General features: G+C 36.6%; 1 protein-coding gene across 4 annotated transcripts; it reads right to left on the reverse strand.

The window, feature by feature from the left end:
• Positions 1–1,558: 1,558 nt before the first annotated feature.
• clk4b (CDC-like kinase 4b) lies at positions 1,559–12,841 on the reverse strand. 4 transcript variants are annotated; one of them, XM_028813111.2, is made up of 13 exons: positions 12,802–12,841; positions 8,001–8,155; positions 5,487–5,721; positions 4,764–4,854; positions 4,368–4,434; positions 4,122–4,238; positions 3,462–3,628; positions 3,131–3,225; positions 2,922–3,051; positions 2,382–2,464; positions 2,190–2,269; positions 2,007–2,097; positions 1,559–1,901 (listed from the first exon to the last, which is right to left on the reverse strand). In XM_028813111.2, exons 2-13 carry the CDS (start codon positions 8,153–8,155, stop codon positions 1,761–1,763), a joined length of 1,452 nt encoding a protein of 483 aa, XP_028668944.1. In that variant the 5' UTR covers positions 12,802–12,841; the 3' UTR covers positions 1,559–1,760. The 4 variants fall into 4 exon arrangements, with proteins under 4 accessions (XP_028668944.1, XP_028668943.1, XP_028668945.1 ...); XM_028813110.2 differs by lacking the exon at positions 12,802–12,841 and adding an exon at positions 8,916–9,081; XM_028813112.2 differs by lacking the exons at positions 8,001–8,155; positions 12,802–12,841 and adding an exon at positions 8,916–9,059.
• Positions 12,842–13,103: the final 262 nt, after the last annotated feature.

Here is a 13,103-nt window from a genome sequence, read left to right on the forward strand (position 1 = left end):
CCATTCACCCGTACAACTGTACTTGTAGTGAATCAAAAGAAAGATGGCGGATGCTGCCGAGAGGTTCAAGTAAAAGGACGTTGGATAGAAATAACATTGGTGTACAAAATACACCAGCTGGAGTGGTCAAGGGTTACACACTAACTGAAGTGTGAACGCGTCACATTGGTTTTAATTAACACCATAGCTAAGGGGCCTTACTGTGTGCTGGGGTTGCTTACAAGAACCTTAAGTTACAACTATGCAGATGTGGTGCACAGACATCAGTGACTTGGTTAACCAGTTTAAAAAGTGGAGCATTTTAACATTGTTAATTACATTTTTGTAAAATTGGTGTTATGCACTTCGAACCTAACACAAGTCATGAATAAGGAATATAATTAAATGTAATAATGGGCCACACGTAATACAGACATAGAAATGACACTTCACAACTTCAGACCAAAGACTCAACAGCCATCACTGAAAGCAGGAGTTCCAACTCGGCTGACGTTTGCAGATTAATAATTTGGTTTTCACACCGTGGTATGCGTACCACTGGTGGTACTTCAAGTCATGCCAAGTGGTACTCGTGTGGTCCTTTATTTTCCACAAATCGATGTTGCTAGAATGCCAATATGTTGCATATAATCATATATAAGTATACTACTGTAAATGCGTGGAAGACTCCAAGCCAGCTTTTATTAGCACCCATTTCCTTAGTTTAATATCACTTTAACGTCATAATTATACTCATTATAGTGACTTTTTCTTCAAAACAACACGGGCGTAAATTAACGATTCATTGACAGTGGTACTTCAGTTTACTGGTCCTCAGAGTGGTACTTGTTCAAAAAAGTTTGAAAACCGTGGGCATAAAACACTTCATTTCTGCATCAAGAGTGATGCTTATACAATTACTTTATTGTTATGCTCATTTCTTGGTTAACTGAATTTTTGGTTTTACAGTTAACTCGGGTAGACTGTTGAAGTGAGCTGGTGTACAGTTGGATTGTGTATTGTGGACCCATTTAACCATCTGGAGTGGCCATCAGGTAAAACACCATGCAGTATATAAAAGCTGAAGTGTTAAAACTGAAACCATAAGCAAACCCATGACTGAAGTAGGACAGAAAGCAAAATAAACCACTGCTCCTTTGTGCAACACATTATATTCAAAGTATCAATGAAAACTGAAATTCTCCGACACATCACCCTGTGTGTCAATCTGAACAAAACCCAAGCCTATGGGAGGAGCCGTGTCCTGCAATGCAGATATGACGGCGCCAGTTAAATGATTTTATTTACAACGTGAACACCACCTATCATAAATCATAAAACCATTTATTCACATTGTGTGTGAATACACTTAAAAATGATTTTAGTGTACCACAGCTAATGTAGCGGTCATATACATTTTGCAAAGAGAGGGACAGAAGCTAATATCCTCCACGGCAAATGGAAAGAAAAAGCTAAAGTTGTGCCTCCTCGCAAAAGCAGGTTTACTATTGAAATAAAAGCAGTGGTTTCCTTGTAGTTGAGCCAGTATTTTAAAGTCACCAATACTTTACTCGTTCACTGCAATAAACAACCTTAAATGCTTTATTCAAACATGTATTCAAGTACAAATTCCATTTTTACAACAGTGAAGACACTTTAATGCAAACAAATAATTTACCCAAACCTGAACAGTGATTACCCTCAGTGTTTCTACACAGGACTGATGCAGTCTATATAATCTCCATTGGAGCAATAAATAGGAAAACCTGTATACAGCTACATCATCGCCTCTTCAAGAGATCAAAAAACGGATGTTTAAGAGCATCAGCAAGGGTAATTCTTTTCTCTGGATCGTACTCCAACATTTTTCGAATTAAATTGAAGAGCTGGTCATGATCATGGTTTTTAGAAGACATGTAATTCTGAAAAAAAAAAAAAAAAAAGTCAGGAGAACAAATACACAGAAAAAATGATAACTTAAGTATCAAGACTTGACAGAAAATTAAACACCAATTCTTCCATTTTACCTTTAATGGCCTGCAGTGTTTTCTAACATATCTGCCCGCTGAGCTGTGCTCATCCCAATCCAGCTGGTCTTTGTGAACATATTTCCTCTTTCTGCAAAAGTGCAAAACAAAGGGGAAAAAAACATGAGAAAATGACAATTATCATATCAATCTGAAATACAGGATACAGAAAACTCAACATACTTGGTTTTTTGTAGCATTTGCTTAGGAATTGGACCAAGCACCCTCTCCATCATTGCAAGATGCTCCTTGCTGTCATGGGTCTATAAGCAAAAGAGGACAGTGTTACAATTGACTTAAAATGACAGTTCTATACATGCCAGCAGAATTGAACATGTACAGATCAATAGTGTAGAGGAAAACAAAAATTCATACCTGAAACAATGTTAAACCCAAATAATATTCAATTAAAATGCAACCAAGACTCCAGACATCACAGGACTGCGTCCAACCCAGGTCTGAGAAAGAAAAAAAAATTGTTTATATGAACTGCAGCAATTAGAAATAAGGAAAAAAAATGTCATTACAAGAAGTTAAAAAGCTCTCTCAAAGTGTCCCTTCGTGAATATAAAGAACCTCTCATGCAGTTCTACTTGAACAAGCTGCTGAAAAATTCTGTTTAGGTAAATACACAACAACAGGAAAAGGTTTCTCATAAGATCAATGTAAACCACATTACATTAGTTTGATGGAACCAACACCCACACATCTTTAGGCTCAATTTACTCCCACCTGTTCAGGTTTATCAATGATACTCAACAGCATAATCCTGGACTGTGGAGAGGAACAGCTCCCAAAAAACAATCATTCACTACACTTAATTCTTCAACCAAAATTGGGAAATTATCAGAAAACTATAAGGTACTTTGTTGCTTTTCATTTTTTCTCCTTAAATATCTTTGTACTTAAACTCACCAAGAATAACCTCAGGAGCCCTGTAATGCCTCGTTGAAACCACAGAACTGTGATGTTCATGGTCATAAGTTGCATTGCCAAAATCAACTATCTTAATTTCAGGGTTCCTCAGCGTTCTCTCATCCCTTTTCTGAAAAAAGTAAACAAACCTCAAACACACTAGTCTTGGAATATTAACCAAGAAAAAGAAAACCACCACTCTTGCTTACCATTTTAGCATTGTATTCCATTATGTAGTCAGAATTCACAAAGAGGATATTTTCTGGTTTCAAGTCTGTATGTGTCAGTTTATTTTGGTGCAAAACTGAAAAGAAGAAAAAAAAAAAAAAAAACAAACATTTCAAACTTTATAAAATAACTTAAGACAAATAAGGCCTTTCACTTTCAAGTAAGTAGGGACACGTTTACCTGTAACAGAAAAGCTATTTAACAAAAGTGTTAAAAATTAGCATTTTACAACAATCTGAATTTAAATCAGAATAACCTGTTGGTCAACTTAACCTAGCTGGGGTGTGTTAATATACTACTCTGTACACTTACAATTAACAGACTTGATGATCTGGTATGCCATTATTCTGATCTGGTCCAAAGGGAAAGGCATAAATCCATTTTCCTTAAGGAAGTCATAGGTGCTCAATCCAAGTAACTCAAATGCTATGCATACATGACCGTGAAAGTCAAACCAGTCAAGCATTCTTACACAGCAGCTAGAAAAAAAAAAATTTGTAGATATCACCACCCTAAATATTCAAAATGAAATCTTAAACACTTAATTTTTGCAGAATAGAAAAACAAATTAGTAGAGATCAGTCATTAGTCCTAAAAAAAAAAAAAAAAAAAAAGTTGGAAGATAATCTGTAAAAACACATTATATAAAATCTACTACAAAAAAAGTCTAGCACAACACAAACCTTCACAGCTTTTGACTGTAGTACTAGAGTGTTGTGCCGTGTTAGCCATTATGAATGTAGAGAAAAGCCAAGCAAAATGACACCTTTTATAGGCTAACTAAAAAGCCAATAAAAGGAGTCATTTTGCTTGGCTTTTCTCTACAGCTTTTGATTTAAAATGAAATTTAACAGTCCATTAAGCAGAGAAGCTCATACACCTGACTATCTACTTTATTGGTAGGTATATTTAACCAATTAAAATTCACACCAAAACTTTTCAAAAATTGTAAATATTTTACTTTAAACTTACTGTTTTCTCTCTGGGTCCAAAGCTGTTATTTTTTCTAATACTTCAACCTCAGATCGGGCAGCGTCCCTATACCGATCAACATTTTTTATAATCTTCAGTGCAACACGAGCACCACCTCTGCAAAATAAACAAAACTCTGTTCAAGAAAAAAACATTGTAATTTGAAGAAATTCAAACAGGAATGTACGATTTATCTCTGCAAAACATTTTGCCACCACCCACCAGTGACAACAGTAGTGTGCTTACTTGTTATGATCAATGCATTCTACAACTTTTCCAAAAGCTCCTTCTCCCAAAGTGCAAACAATCTCATCTGAAGGAATGAACACAGTTAAATTAGAATTCAATCAAGTACAGCATTTTACATTGTCAAAAGAATTCCTTACTAAAATCTCATTTATACTTAAAGCTATTTTCATCATAATGTTAATATACTATTATAAATAAAAATCTGGTTCTAACAAAAACCTAAACATACATTTTATAAAGACTATAGACTAGAACAAAATAAATTAAGTATAAATTTGTTAAAATCAATTTCTAATGAAAATAAGGGACAATTCCTACAATGCCCCAACACTTAAACCTACTCTAACAGTTTGTTTTCTGAAAATGTAAAATGGTTACAAAAATATTCTATACATCTTGCTCTTAGCATGTCTCCACTGTGATAGATCAGGTGACCCTCCTCATCATCCTCAACACTTCTGGATCTTTTCCTGCGTGGACTCCTCTGGAATCGTCATGAAGGCGAGCACCAACATCATCATCAAAAACCAGAGTGAATTCAGGGCGGAACGCGCCATTCATTCATTCAGCGGGGAGATATTCAGGCATTCAGATAACGCGCCAGGCCACGGGTGGTTGGCAGGAGCAAATTCAAATTCATCCCCCAGAAATGACAGGGCCACATAGTTTGTGTTACAGAAGAAAAACATGGCAACAGATTTTCAGATAAAATGCTTCTCAAAACAGCAAATTACATATTCATATTTACAAAAACAAACATGTTTCTTCAGAGCTTGAGATCTTCAGTGTTTTACCTAATGTTTAGCATAGTCCCAAAGAACACAGGCTAGATTTCAACTATGTATAAGTGGCTCAATAGTTTAATACTATAAAATAAATTTTGCATAAATCCAGGTTAAACATTAAAATAAGTTTAAAAATCTCACATTAGGCTGAACTATGTAAAATTCAATTACACTGATATAGCAAATCAAGGCATTTTAAACTACCCCTAAAAGTGCTAATGAAAAATGATAGCCACTAATTTTAACCACTATCTTTTACGGGACTTTCAAATTTTCATAGCAATAAAATTATAGCTAACACCTAAATCGGTCACAAAAGACCCTTTCTTACCGAGCGTGAGCGACGACTGTCATGGCTTTGTCTCCTGTGTTGTCTCCTATGCCTACTGGTTCGCCTACTCTTCCCACTTCTACCACTTCGACCAGATGATTTACTATAATGATGCCAGTCTTGATCCTTTGGGTGCCCATTTTCATAACCAGATGAATAAGCACTGTATTCATGAGCCCTACGCTTCTCTCTGCAGTCCATTTGGTCGTTCAACATCTTCACCTCCAAGTAATGGCTATATATGAAAAAAAAAAAGGGCAGTTTTATTTTCTAGGCCAAATACTGATTTCAATCTCTTCAAAAAATCCAAATTAGTTATACTATTTATTAATTGTTTCAGCACAAGTGCTGCTGTGTTCTTGTGCTCTGCAAGGGGCAGATGCCCCAACAAAGAGCTGAATCCTGCCTTAGCAGCCAATGTTACTGGGAAAGTAACTACGCCTTGCAAGACTGAATAGTTTAGAAAACATCTGAACAATTGTACTTTTAATATACTTTATTTACAACAATTACACTCTTAAGCCACTCTACAACACACAAGAAAACCAAAACCTGCATTAGTTAATGTTAACCTGTAACTGAATACTACTGGGTTTATACAGTATGTAAATAATTAAAGTGATCCAAGTGCCCCTGAAAGGCATAACACACTTCTTTAGACATTTCAGTATTAAAAGAAATCGCAATAGCTCACTGTTATTTCCAAAAAATGTACAAGCACCATCACACAGGAAAGTCTTCAGGTTGAGAAAACAGGAACAAAAAGGAGATTTTAAAAAATTCAAACTTGGGCAGAGAATCAGTGGGGGGTTAGGGGCTGTCGGAGATACTGCCTCACCCACCCTCACAGAGCAAGAGGCACTGAGCAGGCTACTGTCAATAATGGAGAATCCATTACAGTAACATCTCCAGACAGAGAAGCAGCTTCAGTGACAGACTTATGTCACCATCCTGCTCCACTGACAGACTGAGGAGATCGTTCCACCCCCACACTATAGGACTCTTCAATTCCACTCTGGGGTAAACGTTAACATTATTCAAAGTTACTGACTGTATACCTGCATGGTTATCACTCTTTAATATTTTCTTTATCAGTATGCTGCTGCTGGAGTATGTGAATTTCCCCTTGGGATTAATAAAGTATATCTATTGGGCTTGGGCCACAATTTGTTAATTGTTTTCACTGCCCTTTCCGTAGTGGATACATTTCCCATTTCAGTACTACAGCCAAATGAAACTTTGAGAAACACAAAACAACCTAAGCTACGTAAAGATCAAAAACTGAACAAGTCAGGATTAGAAGGAGAATACCGACTGAAACAAACAGCGGTCAGACAGATACAAGAAAACACACAGATGTAAAGGGTCCTCATCCTACAGAAGACTTTGGAATTTGACTGGTGCTTTAAGTAGAATGACATTAAATGTAAATGAAGAAGACACCCTAATTATTTGCTGAGCAAAAGGCTGATTAACAGTCCAATGCCTTGGTGTATCAACCCTGCCAGCCATCCCAGTGAATATTTCATTGGGGAGGGGGTCACACAAGCTTTGTATCCTATCAGATTTCTAAGCTATTGCCAGATAAACTGTCCATACTAGAAACCTAAAACGTACACTCTGGTATTACACCTCTTTTCAGGGAGATCAATGTCACCTTTTATTTCAATCTTCACTGCAGGCTGTGAAGCACAAACTGAGGGATTCATGTTAATGTTTTAACTATCCAAATACAGCAGCTGGTCAAATGTCAGAAAAGTTCATTAGCCTTTGCGTGTTTAACTCGGGAAAAGGCAAACTCCAAATTGTTGAAAGGCAAGTTTTTGCAGAAACCAATTTTAATATACAGAGAGCTTGTGATGAAGCCCTTTGTTCAAATACACCTAATGTCTTATTCATGACATTGAGAACCCTCCTTCTCCCAATGACCATATCGTTGTAAAGATCAGTTTTCAGAACCATATTATGATTGATTTAAAACTACCAATAACCTACCGGTCAGATTATATATAAATATAACATCTTAACTGCGGACTTGAATTTATTTATTTTTTAAACAGTAGAGAAAAGCCAAGCAAAATGACACCTTTTATTGGCTAACTAAAAAGATTACAATAGGCTTCGATTTCGAGGCAACTCGGGCCCCTTCTTCGGGCAAGATTTAATGTAAATTTTTTTTTTTTTTAAACACAAATCTTGCATAAGTTAAAAAACAAGTGCAAATGCAGTAGCTTTGCTTTTGATTAGAAAATAGTACGTGGTGCGTTAAAATGCACATATTAACAAAAAAAAAACGAACTAGAAAAAACCTAGTTTGAGATTGCCATCTAATAGTTTAACAAACATCCGCTGAAACTTCTATAAAGCAAAGCACTCAGATACCATTATAGTCCTATAAGTCATGAAAATCAAATCAACAGAACCTCCTCTACATATTGTTCTTTCATCCTCGCACTGAGCGAGTCACCACCTTCAGTGTAACAACAATATCGAAGTATTAAAATGGTGACTTACCCATCAGTCATTTTAATGAGATGGTGTTTACGATGTCTGTTCTCCCTCTCGCTGCTGTGCGATCGCTTTCGGCGTTTGCGACTAGAACTGTGCTGATAATCCCAGCAAACATCGCGAACCCAAGAAGGGGAGCGAGACCGCTTGTTCTGTCGCATCTACATATATAAAAGCAAATAATCGCGTGAAAATGGGCACTGCAAGACGGAAATACAAAATAAATAAGTGTATTGAACAACTTTAAGCGAAATTTACAAAGTAAATTACAAGTCGACTCTTAGCCCTTGTCAAAACTGTAATACAAAGAACGACCTGAAGTAAACAAAGCTGCCAGTATCTCGAAGACTATTATTCATTTTTGTCTTAGACTTACACAAATATGTATATTATTATCGCACATAAATGTACAAGAAAACGAACTACAAATCGAACCATTTCTTGTCTGTGCTATTGTCGCTAGTCATCGGGGGAGTGCAGAGAAAAAAAACAATGAAAACAGGAAGGAAATCAGGATATAAGATATTTCTAGCGGCTGTAAAATGCGAAGCTCTTCGACTTCTAAATCATAACTCATTAAAACACTTGCTCAAGTTGTTCAAATCCTGTATAATGGCAGTCACAAACCTTCTACAATTACTGACAATGTGGGGCACCTCGCGAAGCTCGAGGCTTGTAACAAATATGGCGACAGCGACGACGTTGGTGAAGGACAGCAGCATTGCGTAAACGCAGACTATCAACTAAACGGAAGCTACTAAAACACACACCTTTACTACCCTAACTGTACAAAAAATAAAGACTATTTATTATTCACTAAGCGAATACATGGGAGAAAAACTGCATTCCATTAAGTACTTAGTTTAAATGAAAGACGGAATTTGCAATGTATACAAAGACATCAACGATAGACCAACTCACCTTAAACAATCATAAAAGTATAAATGTTTATATAAAAACTGGTAATACGGTGGAAATCCTTAATACCGCAGTCTACCGTAGATGAGTCGTTCCTCTCTCACCTTTCCTCTTCAAACGCAAACCTTAAAATGGCGGCCGTCGCGGAGAACAGTCTAGAAGAAGCCACCACTTACGTGTGCAAACAACCACGTGACCACACCTTGCGACGTTACCTAAAGGGGCTGTTGGGATTTGTAGTTCAAAGCAGAGCTGCGTTTCAAAATAGAAGCAGTTGTCAGTTCGGTGAAATTTTTAACTTATTCCATACCATTCGCTGAATAACGTACATTATTAAAAAAATAAGTAAATAAGGCATGAAAATTCTGAAATGTCTCATTATGATATATGTTAAAAAACACATTTTTATTGTAAAGCATTATATGTAAGTAATAGTTTCAGATCAGTTATGTGGTTTGCAGATTTTACTAGACAATTTTGAAGATACTACCCTTTTATCTGTATAATTTTTACTAAAAGTAGTACTTTAATTAGTTCGTTTTTAAACGAATTTTTAATTAATTTCACAGGTTATTGACAACGCGTAAAGCATTGTGGGATAGTATTATGCTAAATAATGCAAGTATAGGGCAAACTATAATAGGGGAGAAAGACACGCGCTAAGGAAGTCGTTCACCTTTTTAGGCAGCCGGCTGTGTAGAAAGAATCCCTATGGTATAAATCTTATCAGGATCATGCGCTTGACCGTAAGAATTTACCTCTGCTTTTCATCGGCCATGAACGCAACAGATTTAAATACATTTTAACGTGATCCGAATTGATAAAATGATAGCCGGAAGTCGAGGCTTTTGGACATGCGCGTTGTGTGCCCCTACCACGGCAGGCTGCGTCGACAATCCACTATTGCGCATGCGAAGACGCACATCTAATCCGTTTTTTTCTCAAAACAAATTCGTGTAAATGTATTTAGTTCCAGCCACTTCAATTAATTTAGGTTTAGTTCCTTCATGTAATTTGACTTCCATTTTCAATTAATTACTTTATATTGTGTTCCTTTATTTCTGTTTATACTTTTATGACTCATGACCGTGACTGCCTTCTTACCTTATCCAACTCCGAAGCGTGTCTTCTCTTTTTTTATAATTCATGAGTATACTTGAGGGGAGTTGTTTTTTTTTTAAATAATATTTATAGATTTAATGTTTTTTTTTTGTGCCGAATGTAGCAGCCTTTTTACAGAAGCTCTGCATTTAAAGAGCTTCTGTAAAAAGCCAAATTTACCCCTGGGTACAAATAAAGGTTGGTTGGTCGGTCTATCTATCTATCATTATATAATGCCTTTCACATATCCGTCTATCATTATATAGTGCCTTTCACATATCTATCATCTATCTAGATCAGGGGTAGGCAATGTCGGTCCTGGTGAGCCGCAGTGGCTACAGGTTTTCATTCCAACCCAGTTGCTTAATTAGAAACCAATCATTGCCAATCTCAGACCTTATTTAATTTTATGGCTTGTTAGTCTGTGCAATGTAAGTCTCTTATATCGTAGATTTTTTTCCTTTCCAAGGATATCATCCAAATGATTTGAAGCCTAAAACAGATCATTTTCAGTCTGTCACATTTTTCTATTAAGTGTTTTATTTAATCAGACAGTACATGATGAACACACACAGATGTAATTGGAAAAAAAGCTAGCTGGAGAACTGCTGGCTGCTTTGTCTTTTACATCTTATTGCTAATAAGGAGCAATTAAAACACTGAATGCTGCAGTTTAAGATTGAAATAAGCAATTAAGGTTGGAGAACCTTAACAAGCGAGACCACTAAAATGAAGCATCAAAATGTCACTTAAGCAATATGTGCTTCATCAGCAATAATTGAGTTCTCATTAAGGAACATTGCCCACCCCTGCTCTAGTCTTTTGACTTGTTCCTACCCTTTCCAATACAATTACAGGTTAGAGCCCAAAGACACCAAGACCCAAAACACTTAGTTCTGGAGCATGGTAGAGATCAGTTGACACATGACTATAATTTGTCTTAGAGCAGGGGTGGGCAATGTCGGTCCTGGAGAGCCACAGTATGTGCAGGTTTTTGTTCCAACCCAGTTGATTACTGCAACTCTCTGTATTCTGGGATTAACAAATCCCTCATACGCAGGTTACAGTTAGTCCAGAATGCTGCCGCTTGCTTTCTGGTTGGGGCAAGAAAGTCTGATTCTGTTTCTCCAATATTAGCTTCTTTACACTGGCTGCCTGTCAGTTTTCGAATTGATTTTAAAATCTTGCTGCTAGTTTTTAAATCTTTACATGGGCTTGCTCCTGCCTATTTATCTGAATTGTGTGCTTTACACCAGCCATTCAGAGCGCTTAGATCTTCTGGTCAGTTGTCTCTTGTTGTCCCTCGTACCAAGTGTACAACTAAGGGGGACAGCTGTGGCACCTCGCCTGTGGAACTCTTTACCTCATCATATAAAAGAGTCGTCTACAATTCAAAACGAGATTAAAGACTCATTTCTACTCACTTGCTTTCCGTGACCTTCAGTAATACTGATGGTTTCCTCATTGTGATTATGTAATCTTACTTCTATTTATTATTTATTTTATTTATGTTCATTTATTTTATTTCTATTTATGTTATTTATGTTAATTGTATTTTTTTTCTTCTTGTATTGTAAAGTTGTGATCATCAGAGGTGACTGTGTGCAGAGGGTGCAGACCTATAAATACCTGGGAGTGCAGCTGGATGATAAATTGGACTGGACTGCCAATACTGATGATTTGTGTAAGAAAGGACAGAGCCAACTATACTTCCTTAGAAGGCTGGCATCCTTCAACATCTGCAATAAGATGCTGCAGATGTTGTACTAGACGGTTGTGGCGAGCGCCCTCTTCTACGCGGTGGTGTGCTGGGGAGGCAGCATAAAGAAGAGGGACGCCTCACGCCTGGACAAACTGGTGAGGAAGGCAGGCCACACTATGCGACTCTTCAATTCCACCCGGGGGGGTAAACGTTAAAATTATACAAAGTTATTGTCTGTCTGTATACCTGCATTGTTATCACTCTTTAATATTGTTCTTTATCAGTATGCTGCTGCTGGAGTATGTGAATTTCCCCTTGGGATTAATAATCTATCTATCTATCTATCTATCTATCTATCTATCTATCTATCTATCTATCTATCTATCTATGAACTTTGGCCACAGCATTCTTAAGTTGTTTTAAATGTGCTATATAAATAAATTGACATTGACGTTGACCAAACTGTTCTTTGGATGGTTGGGAGAAGTTGCTCTTGGAGGATGTTTGGTTCCCTTTAAAAATTTTGAAATGCTTGTAATTCTACTTCAGTATACCATAGAAACATCTGACAAAAAGATCTAAATACTCTGAAGCACTAAACTTTGTGAAAATTAATATTTGTGTCATTGTCAAAACTTTAGGCCATGCCTGTATAGTGTCTTTATCTATCTATCTATCTATCTATCTATCTATCTATCTATCTATCTATCTATCTATCATATAGTGTCTTTCATATCTATCAGCAGTATCATATAACACATTTCATTATCCACTTATCTATTAAATAGTGTCTTTTCTATCCAATTGTCTATTTATATAATGTCTTTTCTTTATATCTGTCCACAGTGGAATAAGAATGGACACTACTGTGCTGTAGATTTAATTTTGCATGGATAAATTTGATGGAAGCTACATTAACTAAAACAAACACCTTTACTACCATATCTGTACAAAAAGTAACGACTATTTATTATTCACTAAGCGAATACATGGGAGATAAACTGCAGTCAGTCCTTTATGTATTTGGTTTAAATGACAGGCGGAATTTGCAATGTATTCAAAGACATCAACGCTACACCAACTCACCTTAAACAATCATAAAAGTATAAACATTTATTTAAAAACTACCGTAGATGAGTCGTTCCTGTCTCATTCTTGGGTAAGTCCCTACAAGCTTTACACACTTGGATTTGGGCAGTTGACTCCATTTCTCCTGGCAGATCTTCTCCAGCTGCGTTCAATTGGATGGGAAGAGTCTGTAAACTGACATCTTCTGGTCTCTCTACACATGAGGTTTAAGTGTGGGCCACTCCAGGACAGTCAGACTTGTCACAAAGCCACTCTAGTGTTGATTGTGTGCTTCAGGTCATTGTCATACTGAAGGATGA

The sequence above is a fragment of the Erpetoichthys calabaricus genome, chromosome 11 (assembly GCF_900747795.2).
Source record: "Erpetoichthys calabaricus chromosome 11, fErpCal1.3, whole genome shotgun sequence".
Taxonomy (NCBI): domain Eukaryota; kingdom Metazoa; phylum Chordata; class Cladistia; order Polypteriformes; family Polypteridae; genus Erpetoichthys; species Erpetoichthys calabaricus.

Bases quoted from the DNA above. Each gene is read 5' to 3' on its own strand.
- clk4b (XM_028813111.2), bottom strand. From the start codon at position 8,155: ATGCGACAGAACAAGCGGTCTCGCTCCCCTTCTTGGGTTCGCGATGTT. The intron at 5,722-8,000 runs GTAAGTCACCAT...TTTCATATATAG, and splicing joins CTCATTAAAATGACTGATGG to CCATTACTTGGAGGTGAAGA. The intron at 4,435-4,763 runs GTATAGAATATT...TCATTCCTTCAG, and splicing joins AGACATGCTAAGAGCAAGAT to ATGAGATTGTTTGCACTTTG.